The sequence below is a fragment of the Myotis daubentonii genome, chromosome 9 (genome assembly GCF_963259705.1).
Source record: "Myotis daubentonii chromosome 9, mMyoDau2.1, whole genome shotgun sequence".
In the NCBI taxonomy this organism is placed as follows: domain Eukaryota; kingdom Metazoa; phylum Chordata; class Mammalia; order Chiroptera; family Vespertilionidae; genus Myotis; species Myotis daubentonii.
Genome location: NC_081848.1, coordinates 67,760,197 through 67,787,965, shown reverse-complemented (window position 1 = coordinate 67,787,965; position 27,769 = coordinate 67,760,197). Strand labels below are relative to the sequence as shown.

At 36.8% G+C, this 27,769-nt stretch overlaps 3 protein-coding genes across 3 annotated transcripts; all 3 read left to right on the top strand.

The window, feature by feature from the left end:
- Positions 1 to 638: 638 nt before the first annotated feature.
- On the top strand, positions 639 to 5,497 carry LOC132242280 (olfactory receptor 8K3-like). Its single transcript, XM_059711181.1, has 2 exons — positions 639 to 1,545; positions 5,466 to 5,497. The coding sequence occupies exons 1-2, from the start codon at positions 639 to 641 to the stop codon at positions 5,495 to 5,497; spliced, it is 939 nt and encodes a 312-aa protein (XP_059567164.1).
- A 6,504-nt stretch (positions 5,498 to 12,001) lies between these two features.
- On the top strand, positions 12,002 to 12,943 carry LOC132242279 (olfactory receptor 8K3-like). Its single transcript, XM_059711180.1, has one exon. The coding sequence runs from the start codon at positions 12,002 to 12,004 to the stop codon at positions 12,941 to 12,943; it is 942 nt and encodes a 313-aa protein (XP_059567163.1).
- Positions 12,944 to 25,590: 12,647 nt separating this feature from the next.
- Positions 25,591 to 26,532, top strand: LOC132241170 (olfactory receptor 8K5-like). Its single transcript, XM_059709369.1, has one exon. The coding sequence runs from the start codon at positions 25,591 to 25,593 to the stop codon at positions 26,530 to 26,532; it is 942 nt and encodes a 313-aa protein (XP_059565352.1).
- Positions 26,533 to 27,769: the final 1,237 nt, after the last annotated feature.

The window sequence follows — 27,769 nt, the reverse complement described above, 5'->3', positions numbered from 1 at the left end:
ATAACAGGGTTTGCCACCATTGGACTTATTGGCATTTGGAGCTGTAAAATTCTTTGTGGGGGGTATACACTAACACAGTAGGATAATTAGCAACCTTACTAGATGACAACCACGTATACCAGAGGCACAGCTCCTTCAGATGTGACAACAAAACAGCTTCCAATATTATCAACTGTTCGAGGGGGAAAAATTTCCCCTAGTGGAAAACACAAAACTCTTTCTCCAGCTCTATTCTTGTCTCTGCTTTTATTTGTGGGAAGTGGATTATTTTAATATAGCTTAACTGGTATATTATGATTTATTTTATTTATACTAACATTGTATACAAAAAAAAATTGCTTGCCCTAACTGGTTTGGCTCATTGGATAGAGCGTCAGCCTGTGGACTGAAAGGTCCTGGGTTCGATTCCGGTCAAGGGCATGTACCTTGGTTGCGGGCACATCCCCAGTAGGAGGTGCGCAGGAGGCAGCTGATCAATGTTTCTCTCTCATCGATGTTTCTGACTTTCTATCCTTCTCCCTTTCTCTCTGTAAAAAATCAATAATATATATTTTTTAAAAAATTGCTAGATGTTACTACATAAAAGCTATTGAACATGTGAATGTCTCTATCCAGAATAGGTTTTCTGATAAACCTGCATGGACCAACAAAACCTAACAGTGCTAACAGAATTCATTCTAATGGGAATCACAGACCACCCTGAGCTGCAGGCCACCTTCTTTGGGGTGTTCCTCATCATCTATGCAGTCTCCATGGTCGGCAACATGGGCATGATCATCATCACCAAGATGGACTCCAGGCTTCAGACACCCATGTACTTCTTTCTCAGACACCTGGCTTTCACTGATCTTGGTTATTCAACAGCTGTGGGACCAAAAATGTTGGCAAACATTGTAACTAAACAAAAGACTATTTCCTACATTTGCTGTGCAGCCCAGCTATCGTTCTTCATCTTGTTCATCATTAGTGAACTCTTCATTCTGTCAGCAATGGCCTATGACCGCTATGTGGCCATCTGTAATCCTCTGCTCTACACAGTCATCATGTCACCAAGGGTATGCTGGGCACTGGTAGCAGTCCCCTATCTCTATAGTGCTGTTCTCTCTCTAATAATCACCATAAAGATTTTTATTTCATCTTTCTGTGGCCATAATATCATTAATCATTTCTACTGTGACAATCTTCCTTTGTTGTCACTGATATGCTCAAGCACACGTGACATTGAGTTGATAATACTGATCTTTTCAGTGTTTAATTTGGTTTCATCTCTTCTGGTGGTCCTTGTGTCCTACGTACTGATCCTCCTGGCCATCCTCAAGATGCAGTCTGCAGAGGGCAGGCACAAGGCCTTCTCCACCTGTGGATCTCACCTGACAGTGGTGGTTGTATTCTATGCAACTCTATCCTTCATGTATATGCAGCCCAAGTCCAGTCATTCCTTTGACAGTGATAAAATGGCCTCTGTGTTTTACACTTTGATCATACCCATGCTGAACCCCTTGATCTACAGCCTGAGAAACAAAGAAGTGAAAGGTGCCCTGCATAGCCTATGGAAAATCCTTAGCAAGCACCCAAGGTGAAGTTCAATATCAAATGTATATACCATAAATTAGGTTATAGAAGCTTGTTTATGATATATGATAAGCCTTAGAAAGCAGTGATATTTAATAGGCCTGGGAAACTAGAAATGCTTTCTTGTTATCAACTTGTAAATGTTCACCTAATAATAATTGTTCTCATATCAGCTGCTGGTTGGTACAATATCTGCAAATCAATAAATATGACACACTATGTAAATAAAATGAAGGATAAAAATCACATGATCATATCAATAGATGTAGAAAAAAGTATTTGATAAAATCCAGCATCCATTTATGATAAACACTCTCAGCAAACTCAGGATAGAGCGAAGATATCTCAACTAAATAAAGGCCATATATGAGAAACCATAGCCAACATCATATTCAATGGGCAAAAGGTACAAGCATTTCCTTTCAGATCAGGAACAAGACAGGGATGTCCACTTTTACCAATCTTATTCAACTCATTACTGGAAGTCCTAGCCACAGCAATCAGACAAGAAGAAATAAAAGGCATTTAAGTTGGAAAGAAGTAAAATTGTCATTATCTGCATATGACATGATACCATATATACAGAACCCTAAAGATTCCACCAAAAACCTACTAGAACTGATAAGTGAATTTAGTAAAGTAGCAGGATACAAAATAAATATCCAGAAATCAATTGCATTTTTATATACCAATTATGAACTATCAGAAAGGTAAACTAAAAAACAATTCCATTTACAATTGCTTCAAATAGAACAAAATACCTAGGAATAAATTTAACCAGTGATGCAAAGAGACCTGTATTCTAAAAATTATAAAGCACTAAAGAAAGTAATTTAAGAACACGCAAATAAGTTGAAGCATATACTGTATTCATAGGTAGCAGGAGTTAACATAATTAAAATATCCATAATACCCAATCTACAGATTCAACACAATTCTTATCAAGACATCAATGGTGTATTTCACAGAACTAGAACAAATATTCCAAAAATTTATATGGAACCACTAAAGACCCTGAATAACAAAGTGATTTTTGCGAAAGAACAAAGTTGGAAGAATTAGGCTACATAATATCAAATTATAACAAGGCCATAGTTATCAAAATAGCATGATATTAGCATAAAAACAAATTAATTTTCTATCTACTAATAAACACAAGTAAAATTGTTTTAAACTGTCCATTACATAGAAATATCTGTAAAATCTTAAAAGAAAAAATCTAATGAATGCTTTGCATGGCTTTATTGCTAGAAACTACAAAAACATTCCAAGTTATTAAAGAAAACATAAGTGTAGCAATATGTCATGTCCATTGGGTCTCAGAAATAAATGTGATGAGGTTAATACAGTACTCCCTAAATTTTCCCATAAGTTAATGCAGTAACAATCAAAACTTCAGTATTTTTTAATACTTGAGTTGATATCAAATGTATGTGGGAATGCAAGTGTTCTAGAATAACCAGGCAATATGTTAGAAAAAAGAATATAAGGAATTTCCAATAAAAGATACCAATACTTTAAATAAAACTCGATTATTTTTCAGATTTAACCCATTTTAATACCTTAATCAATAAAGAAAAAAGTAGATTTTAAAAAATTACACATATGAATAGAAAGACCAATAAAATGAATAAAAATAAAGTGTAAAAATAGACTCACATTTGTAACTTCACTTGATTTAAACAAAAGCTGCACTGCAATGTAGAAAAAATAAAGAAGAGCTTCTTAGTCAAAAGGTTCCCTATGTAATACACGAACCTTAGTCATTTGCTTATATCATGTGTAAAAATTAATTGAGATATATTATGCATATGCATGTGAGAACTAAAACCATGACATTTCTTTAAAAAAAGTGAAATAATACCTTGCAAAGATTTCATAAAGAGGGTACAAAATATAATAATGCTAAAATAGATAAATAGAACTCTAAATAAAATTAAAACTTGTAATTTGGGAGATTAAACTGTTATTGGAGATAACATTGGCAAATATGTTCTCCCATGCAGTGGGCTTTCTTGTTGTTTTGTTGATTTTTTTTTTTAATGTAATCCCATTTGTTTATTTTCTCCTTAGTTTCCATTGCCTTAGTAGCTGTATCAGTAAAGATATTGCTACGACAAATGTCTGCTATTTTGCTGCCTATGGCTTCTCCAAAGTTTATAGGAAACTCATACAACTTAACAAAAGGAAGATAAACAAACAATCAAAAAATGGGCAAAGGACCTAAATAGACACTTTTCGCAAGAAGATATGCAGAAGGCCAAGAGACATATGAAAACATGCTCAAAGTTACTAATCACCTGAAAGATACAAATCAAAACAACGAGGTACTATCTCACACCTGTCAGAATGACTATCATCAACAAATCAACAACAGACAAGATCATTAATCATTAGACAAATGCAAGTATGACTATACTGTGATATCACTACCTACCCTTCAGGATGGCTAAAATTCAAAAGTTTGAACAATAGTACCAAATGTTGATTAGAATGTGAAGAAACTAGGATGATTTTACTTTGAGAGTAAACACTGTGGAAAAATAAGGCAGTGAAAACTAAAGTTTAATATGTATATTCTCAATAATTTTATTACTGAGTAATCATGCCTACTAGAGGATAAGTAATAGCATGTTTTGGCAGAGGTTATTATTATAGATGTTAAATTTTAAAAATCCAGATGCTTGGGGTAAATATATCATGGGCCTTGAAAAGAAAGATTCCTTTGATATGAACCCTAATAACAGAGTTTATCTGCTAAGTTGGACTCCCCATGGTCAACTGAGGGCTTACATTTTATGAATAATAAGAGTCTAGCAGCCATTTCCAATAGAAGATGCCCAAGTACTCAGTATACCAAGAACAACCTCAGAATAAACTCTTGACTTCCCACACTATGTCCTGCTTTTTTATGCCATCTGGGTCCATCACTGAAGGGAAGCCCTGGTTTTGCCTTTTGACCAATAGCCTGAGACATGCCTGGTTTAATCAGAACTACATAAATTATATCCTCATTTGCATTCATGTGGACCAATTAAAACTATATAATTTGAAAACCTCATTTACAGGAGAACAAAGTAAGAACTATGGGTGAGAAAATTCTCTATAAAATGTGACTTCTCTGGACAATATAGGTTTCTCCCTGAATCTGTGTCTCCTAGGATGCACAAATACATGCTTTTATTCCTTATTACTGTCTAAAATCAATTTTGGTTGATCATATAATGGCATGTTCAAATAATGCATACTGCATGAAAGGGTTAAAGAGAATAAAACAGGGCAGAGAAATACATATGTGCTTAGCAGATATCTTGCAGAAAGCTTGCAGCCTTGAGCACAGCATAGCTCAGATAACCAGAAGACACCTGGCATGGGAGGAACCAAGGACAGACAAGACCTTTATGTCAGCAAAGCAACTTGCAGCCAGCAAGGATTAATAAAAACCTATCTCTCCCTGCTCTCTTCACTGATGCCTTTCTCAGTCTCAGTCCACCTGCACCCTGGTGGTCAGAATAAAATCTTTTTTGATACATTATGGCCTCATGTCATAGGTGTGCAACCCTGTACCACTCCGAAACTTTCACTGCACACAAAGTGATAACAATATAAGATTTAAAAAGATGGATTGAGCTTCTTTAAAAAAAAATCTGTTCATCAAAATTTATAGTGTGAAAAGGGAAACTCTCATAATGAAAGAAAATATTTTATCAGAATTACATAATCAGATGTATATATCTGACCTCATATGAAAACTATAAAAATAATTTTTACAACTGAAAAAATAGTTGACATGAAATATAATATAAAGGTGACAAAAGATATGAACAGACACTTTTCAAATAAAATATAAATCCAGCCATTAAACGTATGAAAAGATTTTCAATTTCATTCAGCATCAGGAAAATGCAGATTAAAATCACTATGATATCCAGCCACATCATCTGGAATGGTTATGAAGAAAACAGTGGAAAGTATTAAATCTTGACAAGGATATGGATTGATCATAACTATTTGTGATACCCAACCCAGGTTCAACTGCCTGCAGCTCGAGAACCAACAACAGAGAGACAAGGTTTGGTGAAAGGAAAGAGGTTTGCTCAAGAGTAGGCAGTTTGAGAAGGTGGCAGACTATCGTTTCAAAGACCATCTTAACAACTGGACTCAGGCAGGAGTATTTATAAAAAGGGAGGGAGAAGAAAATAAACATTACAAAGGAGAGGTTTGAGAGTTGTCTGTTGAGGGGACTGTGTACAAATCAGCACAGTCTGTTCTGATAACAGGTCAAGCCATGGTCTGGTTTGCATCATCCTGTTTTGTGTGTGTGTTTTTTTAAATGATTGAAGGTCAGCAAACCACCTGGAGCCGAAATGTCTGGAAATTGATGTCTGCTTCTTTTGAAGTTAGTTCCTAGAATTTTTAAGCAGACAGTTACATATTAGTTAACAGGCCATCATTTACAAAAACAACCTTAATGGAATGGTGGGTGGGTTACATTTGCACTGCTGGTGGGAACATGCATTGATGTAACTGAGCTAGGCTGAATCACTCTTAAATGAATCTTTCAGTTACTTATTGACCCTCTCCTAGATAAGATTAAAGTTTCCCTTCAGATACTCACTCCCCAAACCAATGTGTCAGCACCTGTGCCAGTCAATGCCAGTCCAGGTTGGGAATCTGAAGAACAAAAAGATCTGAAAAGCCAGCTCTATAAAAGCCAGACCCCAGCGGCAGTTCTGGAGCCATACTCTGTCAGTGTGTGCTCCCTTGATAGGTCAAGCTCATTCCTTCTATTTTCCTCTCACCCAGTTTTTAGTAAACTTCTCTTTTGAATCAATTTGGCCTCTTCTCTTGATTTCTATCTTGGGTGAGGGAAGAGAACCCCTCTGCCACTGCATAATCACTCTGGAAATTCATTTGTCAGCGTTTACTGAATATGCATATTCTATGACTCAGCAATGTCAGTGTAAAGAATATATCTAAGTAGAAATATATTCAAGATTAAGCTCATAGAGATTGAGTATTGGTGTGGACCCAAGGGAGAATGAGAATAGCTGTTTTAATTGGCAGTATCAGGAATTTTTGTGCATATTTTTCTCTAAATAATAATTGATTATTTAATAAATACATGACAAATTCTAATTTTTATTATTTTATAATAAAAAATTGCTTTAGTTTCTAAACATAAAATGGAATAGGGTGTTGACAATGTCGCTATTCATAAAACTTCTAAATTGGAACCAATGAAATCATTCAACAATACATAGAACAATGGATAACTAATCTGTGGTATATTTATAAAATTGAATTCTACACAGAATAAGAAAAATACAATCTAGAGCTACTTATAGAAATATTTTAAGTGAAATTAATCCAGACACAAAAATATGACAGGTTAGGATTTTATGTATGTAAAGTAACAAAAATAGATACTGAAAAGTTTGGAGTGGGATGGGGTGGCACACCTATGGCATGAGGCCATAATGTATCAAAAGAGATTTTTATCCCAGGCACCTGGGTGCAGGTGGGCTGAGCCTGAGAAAGGCATCAGTGAAGAGAGCAGGGAGAGATAGGTTTTTATTAATCCTTGCTGGCTGCAAGTGGCTCTGCTGACATAAAGGTCTGGTCCGTCTTTGGTTCCTCCCATGCCAGGTGTCTTCTGGTTATCTAAGCTATGCTGTGCTAAAGGCTGCAAGCTTTCTGCAAGATATCTGCTAAGCACAAGTTTTTCTCTGCCCCATTTTAATTTCTTTAACCCTTTCAGATATAAATAATCTATACTGTCAGAAGGTAGAATAATGAGAAAAAGAATTTTCTGAGACATGCATGGGAGAATAGTGATTTTTATTTGCATGGAATTAAATCCCTGAGTTTCTAAAGCCCCATTTCCCTTAGTCCAGTTATAGAATAAGTGTAGCTGGGGTTTTAATACAGCTATAAGCAGACTCAGCATACAGAGTTTCCATTGCCAGGTCCAATATAGCATCAGGCTAGCTGTGGTCCATTGTGTGTGGGAGTCCACACAGTCCTGAGCCACACAGGAGAATGCAGAAGAGCACACCCCAGGCAACAAGAGTCCCAAGAGTCCTGAAAGCACTAGAGAGTGAATTCCTTTGTTCATGGGATTAGACATCCCAAATCTTCCCATGCTTACAGTGCATTCTGACCAATGAATTTGTTACCTGGTGTGACTGACAGAAAAGTACCTTTCCTATGCGACCCCAACTATAGTCTATCTTCCCATTGTCCAGTCTCTTCCCTCCAGTATTTTACAGGGGTCATGCAGCGGGGGAGGTGGGGGACCGTGCGGTGGCAGATTAGCATCAGCATGCACTGTCTGTTTCTCCCACACCCGGCCTGGTGACCATCACCTCCTCTCCCAACCCCACTGGGGCCTTCAGGCCCCGGGGTTGGGACGGAGAACTGGGGGTGGGTGGCGGTGGACATGACCCCTTTCCTAGGAAGGGCAGAGGGCCAGCTCCTTCCTTGGAGCTGGTGGCCAACCTCCTGCAGTCCCCCCCACCCCATGCACAAATTCGTGCACTGGGCTCTAGTGTGACTATAAAGGGGTAGCCAAAGGGAACTTTGTGGTAATAGAATAGATCTGTGTGGAGTATGTTTGTACAGAATAGAATACAGTGGGGCCTTGACTTACGAGTGTCCCAACTAATGAGTTTTTTTGAGATACAGCCATCTCTCGGCCGATTTTTTGCTTTGAGTTGCAAGCTCAAAAAAATTCGGGTTACAAGCCAACTTCAGATACTCCACCGCTAGTTGGTGCAGCGAATGTCACAGTGATTTGACATATGAGTAATTTGAGTTATGAGCTCCGAATTAAACTCACAAGTCAAGGCCCCACTGTAACTAAAATGGTGCAATGGGTTGTAAAAGAAAAATAAGGCAAAAGAGAAGTGTTGAACAGATGATGAAAACTCACAATGAAATGAAAAGTAACAGTAACTAATTTCTGTCCCTGAGGAAAAAAAAACTACATTATACCAGAGTGAAATGGTCAGTCTCTCTGACTTAATGTTATTCAAGTCTGCTTTGTTCCCATGGCCTTCAGGCTAATAGCTCCTGTTTTGTCTTGCATATAAATTTAATCATCATTAGAGGAATCCTGTTTGAAGCTTAAGTTTTCCAAAAACAGGCCCTCCCATTTTCCCTTCCCTTGTCATAAAAGAAGCCTGAACCCTGTACTTCTTAAAATGGACCTGAGGATTAGGGCTACTATCTTCGCAGTTGGCACCTACTCAATCAAGAAAACTTTCCTTACTCCAAACTCTGATGTTTGAGTTTTGGCCTTTTGAAGTGTCTGACACATGGACTTTGGAGCAGTAACAACATGAGCAACAAATCAAGAAAGCAATGTATCATTTTAATTTCCTAAAAGTTTTAAAATAGTAGAACAGTATTTAAACATTTGTACACAGGTACTCATTCGAGGAGATCACTGTGTAAATGCAGACTCTTGGTGGGCACACAGTCAAGAGTCCTATACTCTACAAAAGGAAAGTTAACCAAGAGTAAAAAATAAAAAGAAGGAAGGAAGGAAGGAAGGAAGGAAGGAAGGAAGGAAGGAAGGAAGGAAGGAAGGAAGGAAGGAAGGAAGGGAGGGAGGAAAGATAAAAGTTTTCCATGGCAATTAAATGACATCCTCTAGGCATTTAATTGTGCTATAAAATACTATAGGGACAATCAACAAATTGCTTGGTCTCTCCGCAGGGACAGTCTCAAAAGGTAAAAAAAATCCATAAATTGTTCTCGCTGAGCCATGTAAGAAACACATGAGGGAGTCAAGAGCGAGGCTTCAGTACAGGTAAAAAGAGAGCATTTCAGGTGGTGTCTCCCGTTACCAATACTGACAACGTTTCAGTGACATATGCAAAGTTTCAGTGTAATTAAATGGCAAAGCTCTAGCAAAATGCTTCTACTTCTGATTTAGTTCTTTTTGCTCCTACTACTCCATAATGCCTAGAAGGAGTAGGCCCCTCTCCTTATCTCATCATATTAATGTTTTTGATTATTTTCACTTGAGTTGGTAGACTAAATGTCCAAAAGCCTCTTTGAAATATCATCATGCTATTGCTTATAACATATTTGTTTTACATGAATGATTATATCTGTGATGCAGCCAAAACTGAGTACAAATGAAGAGTAACTAAAGAAACACGAATTTTTTAAAAAATGGGCAAAATTATGAAGCTACAGGTATTCAATTTATCATTTTTTTAATCTATAATTTTGATGTCATTTCAAACTTTTAGTTATTTAGTGGTTCTAGGCTCTTTTTGTGACACTCTCAATATAATTTAATATGTAATAATTACTTGAATAAATGTATAAGTAGGATTCTTTCCACCTCACATTGAGATGTGAAAGGCATTATGTGGATAGTTATGTACTCAGTTTTATAAGAGAAAAATATTCAGCATGCTTTTTAATGTCAAGTGGAATCTAACAGAAAGAAGATATAATTATTTCAAAGAGTTTAGCTTTTTAAAAAAGCCCAAGTCAGTATTTAACAAAAATGTTAAACTATGAAAAAGCAATTTTATTCTTACCATTCACACTAAGGCTTGTGAGAAAAAACACACAAACACTTTTATCTTTCCTTACCACCTAGAAAATTAAAACTTACCAAGTATGATTTTTCTCAGTCTTTCATATTTGCAAAACAAAACAAACACACAAAAACAAGATTCATACACTTCTTATTAAATTTACTGAAGCTATGCTATCTTTTGATGCACATTTCTGCATTTTTGATATGAGAAAAGTATGTTCATCAAAGCAGGGTAGACAATTAGAGGTCACAAACTTATAAGCAATATTTTAAGATTTGAAAAGTGATTTAAATGCACATTCAATGTAATTACTTTATAGTTAATGTTATGAAATTATGATTTTATTTTTCTTTAGACCACTCAGAGACTGCTATCACTGTAACTTTTATTGTAACCAGTATTATTACTACTTTTTAAAGGCAGCACTCACAGACAATATTTTTTTTTCACTTTATTTTTTTTATTTTTTTTTTATTGCTTAAAGTATTACAAAGGGTATTACATATGTATCCGTTTTATCCCCCCGCCCTAGACAGTCCCCTAGCCTCCCCTATCACCCAGTGTCTTATGTCCATTGGTTATGCTTATATGCATGCATACAAGTCCTTTAGTTGATCTCTTACCCCCCTACCTCCTGCCCCCCAACCCTCCCCGGCCTTCCCGCTGCAGTTTGACAATCTGTTTGAGGCAGCTCTGCCTCTGTATCTATTATTGTTCAAAAGTTTATAATGGTCTCTATTGTCCATGAATGAGTGAGATCATGTGGTATTTTTCCTTTATTGACAATATTTTAAATTTAGTAAATATTTTACCTAATCTGCCATTCACCATTTACTCTGTTATAGCCTTAATCTGTGCATTATTAGGGGCATTTGTATACATTTTTGTTTCATTATATTAAATGTTTATCGGTGTGTTTTTTTAAATATATTTTAGTGGTTTTTTTTACAGAGAGGAAGGGAGAAGAATAGAGAGATAGAAACATCGATGAGAGAGAAACATCCATCAGCTGCCTCTTGCACACTCTTTACTGGGAATATGCCTGCAACCAAGGTACATGCCCTAGACCAGAATCGAACCCAGGACCCTTGAGTCCGCAGGCCGATGCTCTATCTACTGAGCCAAACAGGTTAGGGCTGTTTATCTGTGTTTTGTATTTTCTCATAGTTTGAAGGCATTCCTTGGGCTTAAGGTGTAGAAGAATTTAAAGTAATATCTAAGAATTCATGGATACCTCATCTTTAGTGTGTTTTATTTTACCTTTCTAGTACTGTGTAACATAGTGACTTTATTATATTCAATGTGCACACTTTTAAACTTACATTAAAGAGTATAGTATCTCTTTATCCAAAGAAAATTTTTTTAAATCTTGTTATATGAAACCAATGCCAATGCTTCCTCATAGAGTTGTTGGTAGAGATAAATGGAGATTAAATGATCCAAAATATTGGTTTTGTATATGATAATGAAGAGTTTTGGATGTTACAATTTTGACTAAAGTTTTGTACATACCTTAAATGAGGATATAACTGAGATTATATATATATAATGTTTTACCATGTAAAGACAAATAATTCTCATTTTAATTTATTATAGTTTTCTTATTTATACACCTAATTTCTGTCAATTGTATTGACTGTTTTGGCCGATATCACTCACCTCCATTTGTCTCTAGCTCTATTTGAAAATATTGTTTTTTGTGAGACAGGTTTATTTTTATATATTATAAACTGGAAAGTTTATAATAAGCTGGATGCATCCTATTTATACTAGCTTTGAATACTAAAAATCTTCCAGGTATAATACGTGAAATCTTTTGACTATGCTGATGTGTCTTTCCAGAATAGGTTTCCCAGAAAACCTGCATGGAAACACAAAATCTAACAGTGTTAAATGAATTCATTCTCACGGGGATCACAGACCGCCCTGAGCTGCAGGCTCCATTATTTGGACTCTTCTTGATTATCTATGTGATCTCCGTGGTGGGCAACTTGGGCATGATCATCCTCACCAAGGTGGACTCCAGGCTCCAAACACCCATGTACTTCTTTCTCAGACACCTGGCTTTCACTGATCTTGGTTATTCAACAACTGTGGGACCCAAAATGTTAGCAAATTTTGTTGTGGGTCAAAACACAATCTCCTATTATTTTTGTGCTATACAACTAGCCTTTTTTCTTGTGTTTATTGTTAGTGAAATTTTTATTCTATCCGCAATGTCCTACGACCGTTATGTGGCCATCTGTAACCCTCTGCTTTACCAAGTCGTCATGTCACAAAGGCTATGTCAGCTGCTGGTGGCGATTCCCTATCTCTATAGTACATTTGTTTCTCTCCTAGTCACCATAAAGATTTTCAATTTACCTTTCTGTGGCTACAATGTTGTCCGTCACTTCTACTGTGACAGTCTCCCCTTGTTATCATTGCTCTGCTCAAATACACATGAAGTTGAAATGATTATTCTGAGTTTAGCTGGTTTTGATTTGATTTCATCCCTTCTGGTAGTTCTCGTGTCTTACCTCCTCATTCTTGAATCCATTCTCAGGATGAACTCTGCTGAGGGTCGGTACAAGGCTTTTTCTACCTGTGGCTCCCACCTGACGGTGGTCATAGTGTTCTATGGGACTTTGCTATTTATGTATGTGCAACCGGAGTCCAGTCATTCCTTTGACAGTGATAAAGTGGCTTCCATATTTTACACCCTCGTTATCCCCATGTTGAATCCCTTGATCTATAGCTTGAGGAACAAAGGTGTAAAATGTGCACTACAAAGGGTGTGGAAAAAACTATGTAATACTTTTTCTTAAGGGTTTACATACAGTATCATTCCTATAAACTAGGTTCTGAACTTGAAATTTTGCTGTATATTCCTCCTAAAGAAATAAGAAGCAGAGATGAGTTTAACCTGAATTACTGTCTTACTAATGCTAAACACTTCTAATTCTTATAGATAGATTAATGAACAAGATAGTAAAAATATTTGCCTTTCTTGAGGGGAAGGATGGATTATATACTTAAACTATAGGTGTAGTAGAATGTGTTAGGTGAATATAGAAAAAAAGCTGTCAAGGATTCTGGTGTTTCATCTTTATGAGAATAAAATCATAGCATCTGTATGTGTGACTGTGTGTATGTGGGTGTGTCCTTTCCTTTGGATTTAACCTTAATGCCTTTCCCTGATCTGTTTTAGAATGGTACTTACTAATGGCTGTGAATGTGATATCTGATGATTTGAAGTGTCAGTCACATTGCTTTGCTTAAATACCCCTTCCAAACACTGGGATCCCACTGTTTCCTCCTCATTGCCTCTCTTCCATACCTGAGTCTATTAACTGAACGTATATTGTAATTTGGCAGTCCTGAGGTTCTGATTGGCACCTAATTTTGTCTTTATTAGTTCCTTTTGTTGATGTCAGATGATACTCAAATTGAGGTAAATTTCTGAGGCCCCACAGAGAAGCTCCTAGTTTTGAACTGTTTCCCCCCAGCCAGTTGCTCTTTTTTATTTTTTTCCAACTAGTTGTTCTTGCTTAATAACTGGCTTTTTGGTTTTCGAGATTATCGTTCCTTATCTCTTTGAAAAAAACGTAATTTTCCAATTTTAAAAGTTACTTTTATATCCTTGGGTAAGAAGACTATCCTATGATAAACTAATTGTGCTGCCTTTCTTTTCTCAGGCTCCTTCCCAGTTTTAATCATATTGACTATGCACTGTGTTTTAACTGACTTTATTCTTTAACTGCATCGATTATCTTAATTGTGGGAAGCAAAGGAAAAGATTCCTGTTGTTTGCACGATGTCTTATTTCTAATGTAAGTGAAGCCTGATACGTGACCAGAGCATAATTATCTTGCCTTTTGTACATAGTTGTTACATGTCAGTCTCCACATTTTCCCATGTGCTTAATTTTATTTTCCTTTTGTTTACTTTTATTCTTCTTAATATCTCTGGGATTTTATTTAAACTACTTGTCTACAATATTTACTGTGTTCACTATCATGCTATTAAAATTAGGTGTTTTAACCAATGAACATTTAATACAAATATTTCATTGGAATAACATTTAAAAAGTATATATACAAAGCAACCAAAATGTCTTTCAGTAGGTGGAGGGGCAGATAAACTATAGCACATCCAGGTAATGGTGTTTTATTTGGCACTAGAAAGAAGTGAGCTATCAAGCCACGAAAAGATGTGGTGAAACCTTAAATGCATGTAACTATGTGGAAAAAAGCTAATCTGAAAAGACAATGTACTGCATGGTTCCAATTATGTGACATTCAGGAAAAGAAGACATTAGAAAAGTTGCCAGGGTTTAGGGTATCGGGAAAGATGAACAAGAGGAGTTTGGAGGATACTTAGGGTAGCGAAAACACTTTATATGAAATTATAATTGTGTATACAAGTCATTAAATATTTGTTCAGACCAATGGCATGTACAATAAACACCAACAGTGAACCCAATGTAAACTATGGCGTTTAGATGAAAATGATGTGCCAATGTAGGTTCGTGGATTTTAACAAATGTACTACTTTGTTAAGGACTGTTGCTAATGGGATGGGTGAAGCTAGCATTTGTGGGTCAGGGAATGGAATATATGAGAATTCTCCATGCCTTCTCAATTTTTCTGTGAACGTAAAACTTCTCTAAAAAATAAAATAAAGTCTCACAATATAAAAAAGTACATGATACAGTGTCATGTGAAGATAAATATAAAATTGTTAATGCAGTTAAAAGGAATCTTGAAGATAATCATTATTACTACCAAGTAATAATATCTGAAACTTTCGAGCATTCTACATGTCTTGATGAATTTGATTATCACAAACAACTCTGTGAGACAGGTCTTACCAAAATTTTAATTTTTTAGATTAGAAAAAGGTGATTCAGAGAAGCTAAGTATTGTCCAAGTCCACCAAGATATTAGGTGTTAGAACCAGACTTCAAACCAGGTAATCAAGTTCACGCTCAACTTTATTCTCTTAAAAAGGTCCTAAGTTTTCTCTTAATATAATTTTTATGCTTCATTGATATCATCCCAAAGATATCAGGAAGTAAAACTTCACTTTGGCAGACGTAGAATTAGAACAGGAGAAATAACAGAAAGATTTAAAAACAAAACAAGTTTCACATAGGCGCGCTCTGTGGTCAGAGCCCCCAAGTCATAAAGACCCGAGGGTCACAAGCAGTCCCCGCCCCCCGAGGACCAAAACGAAACAGTGAAAGCCATGGCTGGCACAGGAAATTAATTCAAGAGAGATATAATTATTCAATTACAAGTAAATAAATTAACTCACATACATATAAATTAATCATGTAATTATTTTTAAATGAGTGATTTTGTTCAAATAGAAAGCCAAAACAAAGTGAAGGCAGGACATAGTCTGAGAAATGAAGATAAGGAGAAGCAGAATTCCAAAAAAGCCAAAAGCCTATTGCTAATTATTTATAGAAAGAATTCTTTCAGGAACAATATAAGAGATAAATGTTCTTTCCCAAAACAAGGGAGGTCTGTGAGGGGAATACTTATTCTCCATTACCTTCTGCTTCTCATATTTTGAAGAACATTTCTATGAGCATTTCATCTACTTGGGAAGTTTAATTTATGAGTAATAGAATATATTGACTCACACATTGTTAAGCTATTGAACGAGTAAATGCCATGAGGCCCAACATGTGATCATTTTTATTTTAAATTAAGCCCTCTTCCTTGAGCCAGTGTTCATTTCATAACCTATTACATGCATGGGAAAAACATTCCTAAATGATACAATGAAAATGGTGGAGTACCACACGCAGTTGTGAAGGTTGAGCACCATGTTACTTTAGGGTGTGCCGTTCATATGGACGAAGATGTGAAAAAACTCTCCCCAAAGATATACAATTTATAGAATACTAGAGGCCTGTTGCATGAAATTCATGCACGAGTGTGGTCCCTAGGCCTGGTAGGCAACCAAAGTGTGAGCACCTTGTGTGGAAGGGCAGGTCCCAGCTGACTTCTGGGCCCTGGGCCTCCAGGCCCCAGCACAACCCCCTCTGCCTGAGTCACGGCACCCGAGTCCCCATGCAGAGATGCGGTTAGCGTGGCTAGACGCTGTGAGTTGGGGCACAGCATGGGCCTCTGGACCGCCCAGCAGTGCTGCCTAGAAGCCCGGTGGGCAGCACACTCTCTCCCAGCTAGCCTTGCAGACTGGCTCTTGTGTGAACCCACAGGGAGCCCTACTGGCCCCTGTGGTCCTGGCAGCTGTGACCCAGCTCACCTGGAAGCCCACTGGGGCCTGCAGCACCTCCACTGCCACCTACTGCCAGTGCCTCATCACCAACGCCCGCCATGTTCTGCGCTGTCCCCTAGGGGTCAGCGCATGTCATAGTGAGTGATCAAACTCCTGGTTGAACTCCCAGTCAAAGGGACAATTTGCATATTAGGCTTTTATTATATAGGATTGTCCTGATTCATGTACACATGCAACAACTGCCCATCATGGTGATTAGACTGATAAAGGGAAGAACATACCTCTTAGGAATATGTATCAAACCTATGAGGGGAAACATCATTAATCAACATATATAGTTTATCATTGAAAGAGCTCCTGAAATATGAAAGAGAGTGAGAATGCTAATTGAAAAGTAAGAATATGAAGTTAAATATTATTATGTTTAAAACAAGGAAAGATCTGTGATTCATTAAATTTTTAGTGATTCACAATAATCATAATATTCCCAAGTGTCAAATTTCATCTGTGTATGATTTCTTATTGAAGAAAGAAAGCATTGCATTCCCTGGAGACTATATCTATCTGTATCTATATCATCTATATATCTATATCTATATCTATATCTATATCTATATCTATATCTATCTACCTGTAGCTATATCTATCAATATCAATATCATCTATGGCTATGGGTTCCCTGGAGAAATTATAACCACTGGAGAGCTGAAAACGGATGCTATGAGGTAGAGAGGTCTCAGAAGTCAGGAAGAGCTCTAATGTCTAGTATGTAAGCAGCACACCCTGGAACAGTGAGGGCCATGCCCTTCACAAAGCCATCTGGTATTTCTCCCATCCTTCCTGTGTCATTTTTGATTAGTTAAATTTAATTCTATAGAAATTATGGACCTATTTTTTTCAATGATTTAGAAGTAGTATAACAGATTTTTTTCAAGACTTTGGTTTTTTTACAGTCATTAAATTTTGTGTAGTCATAAAGAATTTCATACCTATTGAATAAATGTAGTCTCTATCTCTTGCAGAGATGATTATACTTAGATTAACCTCTTGATTTCAGATCCAGTAACAGTCATATAAATTGATTTTCCCTTGTGGCTAATTTTTATTTTATAACAACTTATAGATAATTCAAAAACCATCTATGAGGTTTATTTTAGGAATACAAGCCCAGTTCAGCATTGAAATACATTAATGTAATTTATCATATCAACAGAATTAAAAAAGAAAACTATGAATTTCTCAATTGATATAGAAAGGGCATTTAATAAAATTCTGTATCCATTTATAGCATAAAATTAAACTCTCAGCAATCTCAAAATGGAAAGAAACGTCTTAAAAATTGATTTAAAAACACATACAATAAAACTTACAGAGAACTCCATATATAATCATGAAAGGATTATTGTCTTCTCACCAACACTGGACAAGAAGGCTACTTTTTATGACCACAACTATCATATATCATGATGGCGTCCCCAGCCTGTGCAATAAGATCAGAGGAATAAATAAAAGATGTAAAATTTTAAAATAAATAAAATAGTCTATATTTGAAGATGACATGATTGTTTATGTAGAACATGAATCTGCAAAAGTTACTATAACTAATAGTTAAATATAACAATATCACAGTATGCACAGGCAACACACAGAATGCCATTGCATTTCAGTATATAAGCAATATACAATTGAAAGTTTATATAAATAGTAGAGGCCCGATGCACAAAATTTGTTCAAGAATAGGCCTTCCTTCCCCTGGCTGCCGGACTGGCTTCCCTCTGGCACCCAGGACCCAGGCCTCCCTCACAGCCCCGGCTTCACCTAGAAAGACATCTGAAGGATGCCCAGAAGGAATTCCAGTCTAATTAGCATATTATTCTTTTATTATATAGGATATAATTTATTACTCTAAAACAAAAAAAAACATGAAATAAATATAAATTTTAAAAAAGTTTATTCACTGGGTTACCAATATATCATAAAGGATATCAAAGAAAATGAATCAACAATCAGGAAAGTCTGCTAAAGTTTATTGTGTGTATTAATTATTCCACAGATACATGACCCAGTGACCATTTCTACACACTTCCTCTTAGACATGGCTACACTGTGAAGCAAAGGAGTGGCAGTAGCAACATAACAGTCATAGGCCATTACTGACAGCAAGAAGCCTTCTGTGGAAATAAACACCCCAAAGCACAAATGCTGTACCATGCAAACAAAACAAAAAAGAAAAAGAAAAAGAAAGACAGACAGAAAGACAAAAGAGATGTTTCCCTTCACACCAGGAGCTTTCTAAGCATTTTGGGTGATAAAAGGGTTTTCGGAGCTATGCCACAAATCAGAATTAAGACCAAATATATGTTTCTTATTATAAATTGCAATATCATAACCAGTCTTTAGACTAGTTAAAACATAAGCCAATGAAAGCATGTTCAATAGAATATCTGTATTCTTTGAAACCTGAGACCAATTACTTCTTTCTTTGTAAGTGCCCTGTTTTTATGTCCTTAAATGCAAGTTTTATTATGCAATTGTTTTCTCCAAATAAAGGAAAAATATAAATGTAATAGTGGATTTTGTTATTGATTTAGAAAATAACAACCTAGAATATCAGAAAACATATGTGATAGGCTATTATTTTTGGGATGCAGCTACATGAATTAAACAACTTTTCCTTTCTGGCCACCTCCTTACATGACAAATAAGGGTATAGAATGAAAAATTCTTAAGGTGGCTGCTTGGGGCAGTGGGGAGACCAGTCTGTAGATTGTATGGTTTTCCAGGTATTTTGCTGTACATTTGAAACTGGTGTGGAATGATATTGAATGTAAACTGCGGTTGAAAAAAAATTTAAAAAGAAAAGAAAAAGAAAAAAAAATCTGTACATCTTTAGAAGCTTTACATTTACTGAAATATTAAAAGTGAGAACCGACTGGTAGGATTTAAAAATGTCTTCAACTTAACAGGGAAAATGTTTCATTTCTAAGGCCCTTTTCCCAGCATCCTTTACCTCTTTGTTCCTCAGGCTGTAAATCAGTGGGTTTAACATGGGAATCACTAGGGTGTAGAACACAGAAACTACCTTCTCCTGTTCTACAGAATACTGGGAGCTAGGCTGAATATAACTAAAGCTTAAGGTTCCATAGAATATGGTGACAGCAGTCAGGTGAGAGGCACAGGTGGAGAAGGCTTTCTGTCTGCCTGCTGCTGAGTGGATCCTCAAGATAGCAAGAACAATGAACATGTAGGAAATTATCACAATCAGGAAGGTGCCCATGGCAATGATGCCAGAGAAGGTTAAGAGTAACAGCTCATTCATGGAGGTTTCAGAACACGACAGCTTTAGGAGTGAGGGAATATCACAGAAGAAGTGGCTGACAACATTCAACCTACAGAAGGACAGTCTAGGGTGAACAGGCCAGCAGGGAAGGGCAGTTGGGGGTGACCAGGCCAGCAAGGGAGCAGTTAGGCGTCAATCAGGCCAGCAGGAGAGTGGTTAGGAGGTGATCAGGCTGGCAGACAGAAGCAGTTAGGGGCAATCAGGCAGGCAGGCAAGTGAGTGGTTAGGAGCCAGCAGTCCCCGATTGTGAGAGGGATGTCTAGCTGCCGGTTTAGGCCTGATCACGCAGGGATTGAGTCTAAACCGGCAGTCAGACATCCTCCAAGGGGTCCCAGATTGGAGAGGGTGCAGGCTGGGCTGAGGGACACCCCCAGTGCACAAATTTCATGCACCAGGCCTCTAATCCTATCTCACAATAGACAAACATGGTAATTGACCATACCTTCACTACGCCTCCCATTGGCTAATCAGTGAGATATGCAATTAACCGCCAACAAAGATGGCAGTCAATTTGCATACATAGATGCGAAGCGGCAGAGCGAAGACTGAAGGCGGTTCCGGCTGGAGTGAATGCCTGGGCCCCAGGTGCCGGAGGAAAACCAGTGTCAGCAGCCAGGGGAAGGGAAAGCCTATTGCACGAATCTTTTCATGCCACAGGCCTCTCGTATATATATATTTACATACAGTGGTCTGAGTTCATCACAATGTGGCTACCAGAGTGACCTTTCAGGACTGTCACAGAAAAGGTCCTGCTAAAGATGAATTTACTATCCAATTGTAAAACATAATCAGAAAGAACATCTCCATAATCAAAACTATAGAACGCAATAAATACATTTAAAATGCTTTTTAAAATAAAAGTCAAAAGGGGGAAAAAAAATTAGATGAATCCTTTACCAAAAAGAAAAGACCATAGGCTAATTTATTGACAATGGTCTAAGCAAGGGATCAGGAAGAATAAATGAATGAATGAGTGAATGAATGAGTGAGTGAATATGAATACCTGTGTAAAAACCTAGCTAGTTAAAAAGAAGCTGTGCCTTCCTATGGGAAACAAATGTAGCCGATGGTTGCAGGAGGATTCAGTCACAATAAGTAACTATTTGGAGGAAGCCATGTTGAAGCCTCCATTATCCTACAGAAAACTGGAAGCAGCTCTCCACCCCTCCTCAAGTACCCAACACCAGCAAACACCTATGGAACCTGAGTCTGTGCAGATAGCAGCCAAATGAACCTCTTAGTAAGCAGAGTGGAACCATGGAACTCAAGTAACAAAAGGTGCTACGCTTTGCCATCTGAGCCCACCAGAAAGTGAGAGGTCAACCAGTATGGAAGATCAGATACCCAGACCAAATGTGGGAACGTGTAGGACTGACCAATCAAACTCTGTTAGACTGAAATCACTTTGTTCTCTCCGGCCCTCTTTTGCATCTCTTACTTCTAGATAGCTTAGATCCAAGACCATCCAACCAGATCCCTGAATTAGAATTAAAGAATATATATAGCCCCTCCTCATCTTCCTCTTTAAATTTGCTTCAAGCCTTGTTCAGGGAGGCTTATCTGGGTTTCCTTCCCAGCTTCTGTTTGTCTGCCTCATTAAATAAACTCTTGCCTTGCTGCATATTCAATGCTTTGTTAGCTAGCTTCACATAGCGTTTGGCATACAAACTTGGGTTCGATAACAATGTTTACTTGTTTATTTTTCTCCGCTCTCCCCCAGTCCTCCTGGCAGCATTATTATCTATTTTATCACCCCTGATTTTGACATCAAGCATGGCCAACTCAGTTTCTGCCTCGTACAGGAAAAGTTGCTGTTATTAGCAATTTTTTTAAAAAAATGAAACCTATAAAGAAGGGAAGTAAAGAAAATATATGCAAAAAGAAAGTTTTAAAAAGCTTTCCCATATTTCCATGGTCACCTGAATAGATGCTATTAGGTTCATAGGAGATGCAATTGACCATTGATCACTAGGAAGGTCTGTAAAGGCAGTAAGGGTCGCAGCTAAGAAAGCATAGAATGCTGAGGATATAGTTAAGGAGCTAGACACCTCTACGACTTGGATATATGTTTAACTGTATGCAAATACTCAATTCTCACACATATGGAAGTCATAGAGGAGGAGGGCATGAGTGACATTTATGAGAGATGAATTATACTATCTTATATTAGATTTTGCTCTCAATGAGGTTGTACTGAACATTATCCAAGAGTGTTGAGATCTCAAGTCAGGGAACGCTACAGTCAAGGCAATCATTATAGTAATACATTGCATTACAATTATTGTTACAGGTTTGTCACATGAAAGCAAAAGGCATATATATCACTCATTTAAATGTAAGGCATTCATTTCAATCTCCTAGTTATGAATCATGTGACTCAGGGCAAATTACATGGTTTATCTGAGCTTGATGTCCCCTGAATATATCAGTGATATATTTTTAATCTAGTGGTGACCCCATATTTTTATTTCATTAATTAATTCAAAGAAAAATCCTATGCAATGTCATTCTAAGTTTATCACAATTTTTGGAACAGTGCTGGTTTTATTGGGATAAAGTTATGTCAAAGTATTTTCCATAGTTACTTTAATCATTGACTCTGTGAGTGAGTACCTTTACATCATGCAGGCCTCCAGGGACTGTTTAGGTAATCTCTGCTGTTTTCAGTTTCCTCCCTGGCATTGCCCCTTACATTTTCTCACTAGGGAATGCACAGGGTGCTCTGGGTCATTAGCAGGCACCATGAGGTAGAATTTTAAAAGTCTCTCATATTATTTGAGCATCAATTACATGTGACTTCTTCAGGGAGCATCTCAAAAAAGGACAAGCCTAAATTCTCCCCACTTAAAGAAAAGGTAAGAGTATCTTAGGAGACGGAAATCCAATTCTTCATTAGAGGCGAGTAGATTGGAATTGTGCTTTGATTATCACCATGGTGTTGGTAATTTCCCATTATTCTTGGCTTCTGAGTATGGACACGCTTATGGTTACTCACAGCTGATTCTAAAATGCCACAAAAACTCATTATATCCTTTGTTAGCTGGGGTTCCCTGGCACAGAATGGTATTTTTAGGGCCTTAAATCCTATGACTTAACTAAATATCATAGATTCATTTGACTTATGTAAGTCGATAGTGGCATTTAGATATTGCAAGTAAAGAAGAAGTTAAGCTTTCCAGATAAAATATAGGATTCCCAATTACATTTGCATTACAGATAAACAACAAAAAATTTTAATGTTATGTAATATTTGATAAATATTATTTTATATAAAAATATTCAATGTAATTGTGGGGAAAATGTATTTTATATATGTATTACTCATGCAATACTTTATATACTACAAATACTTTTACTATAAGATATATATTTTTTTATATGTAAGGCGAAACTCTAACGATAAACTTGTATATTTATTTAGTTGTTTGCTTTTTTCCTCTCCTGGCTGCCTACTACTCAGTTTGTTTTTTCACACTGACTGTATTTATCTTTAACAGGGTATATTTCATATTAAGTATTCTTATCACAATAAAATTAAAGCATAAATATAAAAAAATGAGCAGGGCGAAAGAATCTAGATATCTTCTGAGAGAGGAATAACTGGCACTAACAATGGAGCTAAACTCAAATAACACCAGAATAATTCTTAGCAAAGCACTGAAGACTTCAGCTTGAGGGGATTGCTACTGGAATTCGGAATTCCTTTGCTGAATCCAGTGCATCTCCTATCCTATAAGAAAGCCCACAATAGCAGGCCCTGCAACAAATGTTCTTATTTGTGAAAGAGGAAAGAACCCCAAAACAGAGTGAGATCAAGGCGGGAACAGCAGACAACCTGATCTAGGAAAGCGGAACAGAAGTGGCTCACGAATTTCCACGTTTGCCTCCCGCTGCCCATCCCATTCACTAATCCTTGGATCAGACTGGCTAAATGGATACCAAAAAAACGATAGATTCCTAGAATTCTGCCAACAGCCATAGGGTGACTCCTGCCTCAGCTGCTCTTAACTGTTGGTTTGGACCTTGGGCCAAGCTCCCAGGAGTTTCTACCTGATAGCGGGACAGTCTAAAGCTGAGCATTACATTACATAACTCTGTTTTGTGTTTTAACTGGCTGAATATTTTGAACTCCAATTGAAAATCATGCTTGCAGAGTTCCAGATTTTCATTGAAGAGAAACTCAGTGCGAGAGGAAGTAAACACGAGGGGGTTGAGCTAAAGCAGCTCCACTGTCTTCAATCAGAGCAGTTCCACTTTGTTTTCCTGACTTCCCACGTAAATTTTATGAAATGAAGAGGACAGGACTTACCATTGAAACATTTGAAAATCACAGCGTTATACTCTATATGTACTCCATTGTACAATTCAAGAAATAAAGTGTCAGTAATATGAGATTCAATAATTACTCATATAAATATTAATGTGCTTTATGTGCTTTATCATATTTACAAGGGAGGAATAAATTAATGCATATAAATATCATATTAGAGGAAAGAAAGCATATAAAAATAAATATTTATAATGCCTAAATATTAATATTAACTATTTTAGCAGAAATGGATCCAGATCTTATGTCTTTTGAAGCCTATACAAGTTTGAAGATTTTCTTTTTTTAAAAAAGAAAAAAGGTTGCACATGTAAATGATGGCATTAATGTGAATATTTATTTAGAATGGAAAAAATTTTAAATTTCAGTTGTCAATGAGCAAGTACTCACAAATATTATAAAAGTATAAATGTAGTAGTTTTATTAGTGAAATTTTAGATATATCTCAGCATATTGTGTAGTAAGAGAGTTCTTAGAAGTCATTCCAACACCAGAATAGATAGCATTACTAATGATAAATTTGGCTTTCATAAATACATCCACTAAATATCAAATAAGGTATTATTAACTCAGTCTCTCCTTAGTTGGACCCCACAAATATTTGTGCACTCGCCAATGCACTATGATATTAGTTGAATATGATGGAGTCAAAGTTGGAATGGAAAGAAAAAGTGTGCTTGGTTCAGCTTGAACTATCTTACATTTAAGTTGCAAATACATCACTTTGTGACTGTATTGTTAAGGCTCCACCTAGATCTTTAAAAGTGCAAATGAGGGGCCTAAAATCTTAAACATCATTAACTTCACATTATCTCTGTCTCTCTCTTAGAAAATCAAAATTCTACAAGACTTCCCAGACAGAAATTTAAGTGTACTAAAGAAAAATCGTGATGTCATTGTTTAGGTGAAATAAATATTTCTAATATGTATATGGCTTTTTAAAAAGTCAATGGATATGTTCCAAACATTGTTGACTCTAGTTAGAGTTTAATCTGTCTTAACAGTGTGTGTTTCATGTGCATCACTTCTCTAAGAAAGTAAAAGATTCTATCACTTAATTTTAAAACTAGATGTGGGAATTATTTCTATCCCCTATTATGAAAAACTAGAGGCTCAGTGCACAGAATCATGCACCAGTGGAGTCCCTTGGCCTAGCCTGCAGGATTGGGCCAAAACCAGCTTTCTGGCATCCCCTGAGGGGTTCTGGATTGCGGGAGGGTGCAGGCCAAGCTGAGGAACCCCACTGCTGCATGATTGCGGCCAGGGAGGGACTGAAGAAGGGCCCCAGGGTGTGTCTGGTCCGGCCCACCCAGTCCAGACTGGCAGGACCCCAGCAGCAAACTAACCTACCAGTTGGAGCATCTGCCCCCTGGTGGTCAGTGTGTGTCATAGCAACTGGTCAAACAGTCATACAAATGGTCGGGCACTTAGCATATTAGGCTTTTATTCTATAGGATTTTTTTCAATCTGCCTGCAAAGATTATAATTATGTTTAGGTGACACCGCATGAAAGCTAATAACCTCTTTTTTCTTTGCAGAGCTATCTGGACACAATGAGCCAACAGAATCTAACATCACTGACTGAATTCATTCTCATGGGAGTCACAAAGCAGCCTGAGCTACAGGTTCCACTTTTCATGGCCTTCCTCATCATCTACACAATCACAGTGGTAGGCAACCTGGGCATGATCATCTTGACCCAGGTGGACTCCCGCCTACACACACCTATGTATTTTTTTATCAAACAGCTGGCTTTCATTGATCTTGGCAATTCCACTGTCATTTGTCCCAAGATGCTGGTGAATTTTGTTATGGATCAAAATGTCATTTCATATTATGCATGTGCCACCCAATTGGCTTTCTTCCTTATGTTTATTATCAGTGAATTTTTCATCTTATCAGCCATGGCCTATGACCGCTATTCGGCCATCTGTAACCCTTTGCTCTACAATGTTATTATGTCCCAGAGACGCTGTCATGTGCTGGTGGGTATTCCATACCTGTACAGTATCTTTCAGGCTCTACTGTTCACTATTAAGATTTTTACATTGGACTTTTGCGGCTCTAATGTCATAAATCATTTCTACTGTGATGATGTGCCCTTGGTACTTTTGCTCTGTTCAAATGCACAAGAAATAGAATTGCTGATCATATTATTTTCAGCACTTAATTTGCTCTCTTCCCTGCTGGTAGTTTTGGTATCTTACATTCTCATTCTGATTGCCATATTTCGAATGCATTCTGCAGAGGGCAGGAAAAAAGCTTTCTCCACATGTGGTTCTCATCTGACAATGGTGGTTGTATTCTATGGGTCGCTACTATTTATGTACACACAGCCCAAATCCACTGACTCCTTTGATACTGATAAAATGGCCTCTGTGTTTTACACTTTAGTGATCCCTATGCTTAATCCCTTGATATACAGTTTAAGGAACAAAGAGGTAAAAAATGCCTTCCATAGGGTCTTTAGGAATCCATGTAAACTTTGTATTTAATATTCAATATGGAATATTGTTCTAATAACTTTGATAAAGGCAAATGTCACTATTTCTAATATATATAATTGCATTCTTTTTTTAATTCAGAGCAAAACTAATTATAATGTACAAATAGATTGTTTCCCTAATATTCAGCCAAGTTAATCCTCATATTTTAGATCTCAAATGATACTTCCTCCTTAGCATTTCTTGCTTTAAAAAAAATTATATATACATATATATGTTTTTATTGATTCCAGTGAGAGAAGAGCAGAGGAGAGAGAGATAGAAACATCAATGGTGAGAAAGAATCATTGATCAGCTGTCTCCTATATACCCTCTACTGAGGGCATGTGCCCTGACTGGGAAGTGATCTGAGACCTCCTGATTCATAGGTTGAAGCTCAACCACTGAGCCAGACCAGCCCGGCTCTTGCTTTTGATTTAAGGTTTCTTTTAGTAATAACATAGGAGTTGATATTTCTCTCAGTTGAAACACCTACTAAATTCTACCTCAGTAAAACTATGTGTTTCTTTCTGTGTTTTTATTGTCATTATTTTTCAGTTAGGGACCTTTTCAATTTTGTTTTTATTCTGTTTTCTTAACCTACTACAACAGTGTAAATAAAGTAAGTTTCTTGCAGACAACATATAGATGGATAATGATTTTGTTTAAACTTCTCCTTTGGAGAATTTAACTCATTTACATTTAAAATAACTACAGATAATGATGGCATACTTCTGGCATGTTGCTCTTTGTTTCCCATACATCGTCTCTTTCTCTTATTGATCATCCTTTCTTCTATAACAAGATCTTGAGTTTGTGGATGAACCCTATATTGGGCATGCCTACAGTGAAAGTCCATAAGGCTGTTAAAAGAATGTTCAGAGAACTGTAAGCTGGAAAACTCCAGAGGTCACACAGGTAGGAAGCCTCAATAAGAGGACACAACCTGGCTGTTTATCTAATTGTGTGTCTGGAAATGTGTTTATTAAAGACAGCAGTCTTCTTACCCAGCCCCCCAAACCTCCTTCCCTCTGGTCACCATCAGTCAAATCTCTCTATCATCTATTTTTCTCTTTAGATTCTACATATAAGTGAAATAATATGTTATTTGTTATAATATAGAATTAATAATATATGTAAAGATCTCAGAAATAAAAGTTACTTAAGACTGCTACTCATATAGTTTGAAAATAAGCTTCAAAAAGAGCTTTCTGATCCTTGTTTAAAAAATTGAAGTTTTCAAGTGCCG

Bases quoted from the DNA above. Each gene is read 5' to 3' on its own strand.
- LOC132242280 (XM_059711181.1), top strand. From the start codon at position 639: ATGGACCAACAAAACCTAACAGTGCTAACAGAATTCATTCTAATGGGA. The intron at 1,546-5,465 runs GCCTATGGAAAA...AATTTCATTCAG, and splicing joins AGTGAAAGGTGCCCTGCATA to CATCAGGAAAATGCAGATTA.
- LOC132242279 (XM_059711180.1), top strand. From the start codon at position 12,002: ATGGAAACACAAAATCTAACAGTGTTAAATGAATTCATTCTCACGGGG.
- LOC132241170 (XM_059709369.1), top strand. From the start codon at position 25,591: ATGAGCCAACAGAATCTAACATCACTGACTGAATTCATTCTCATGGGA.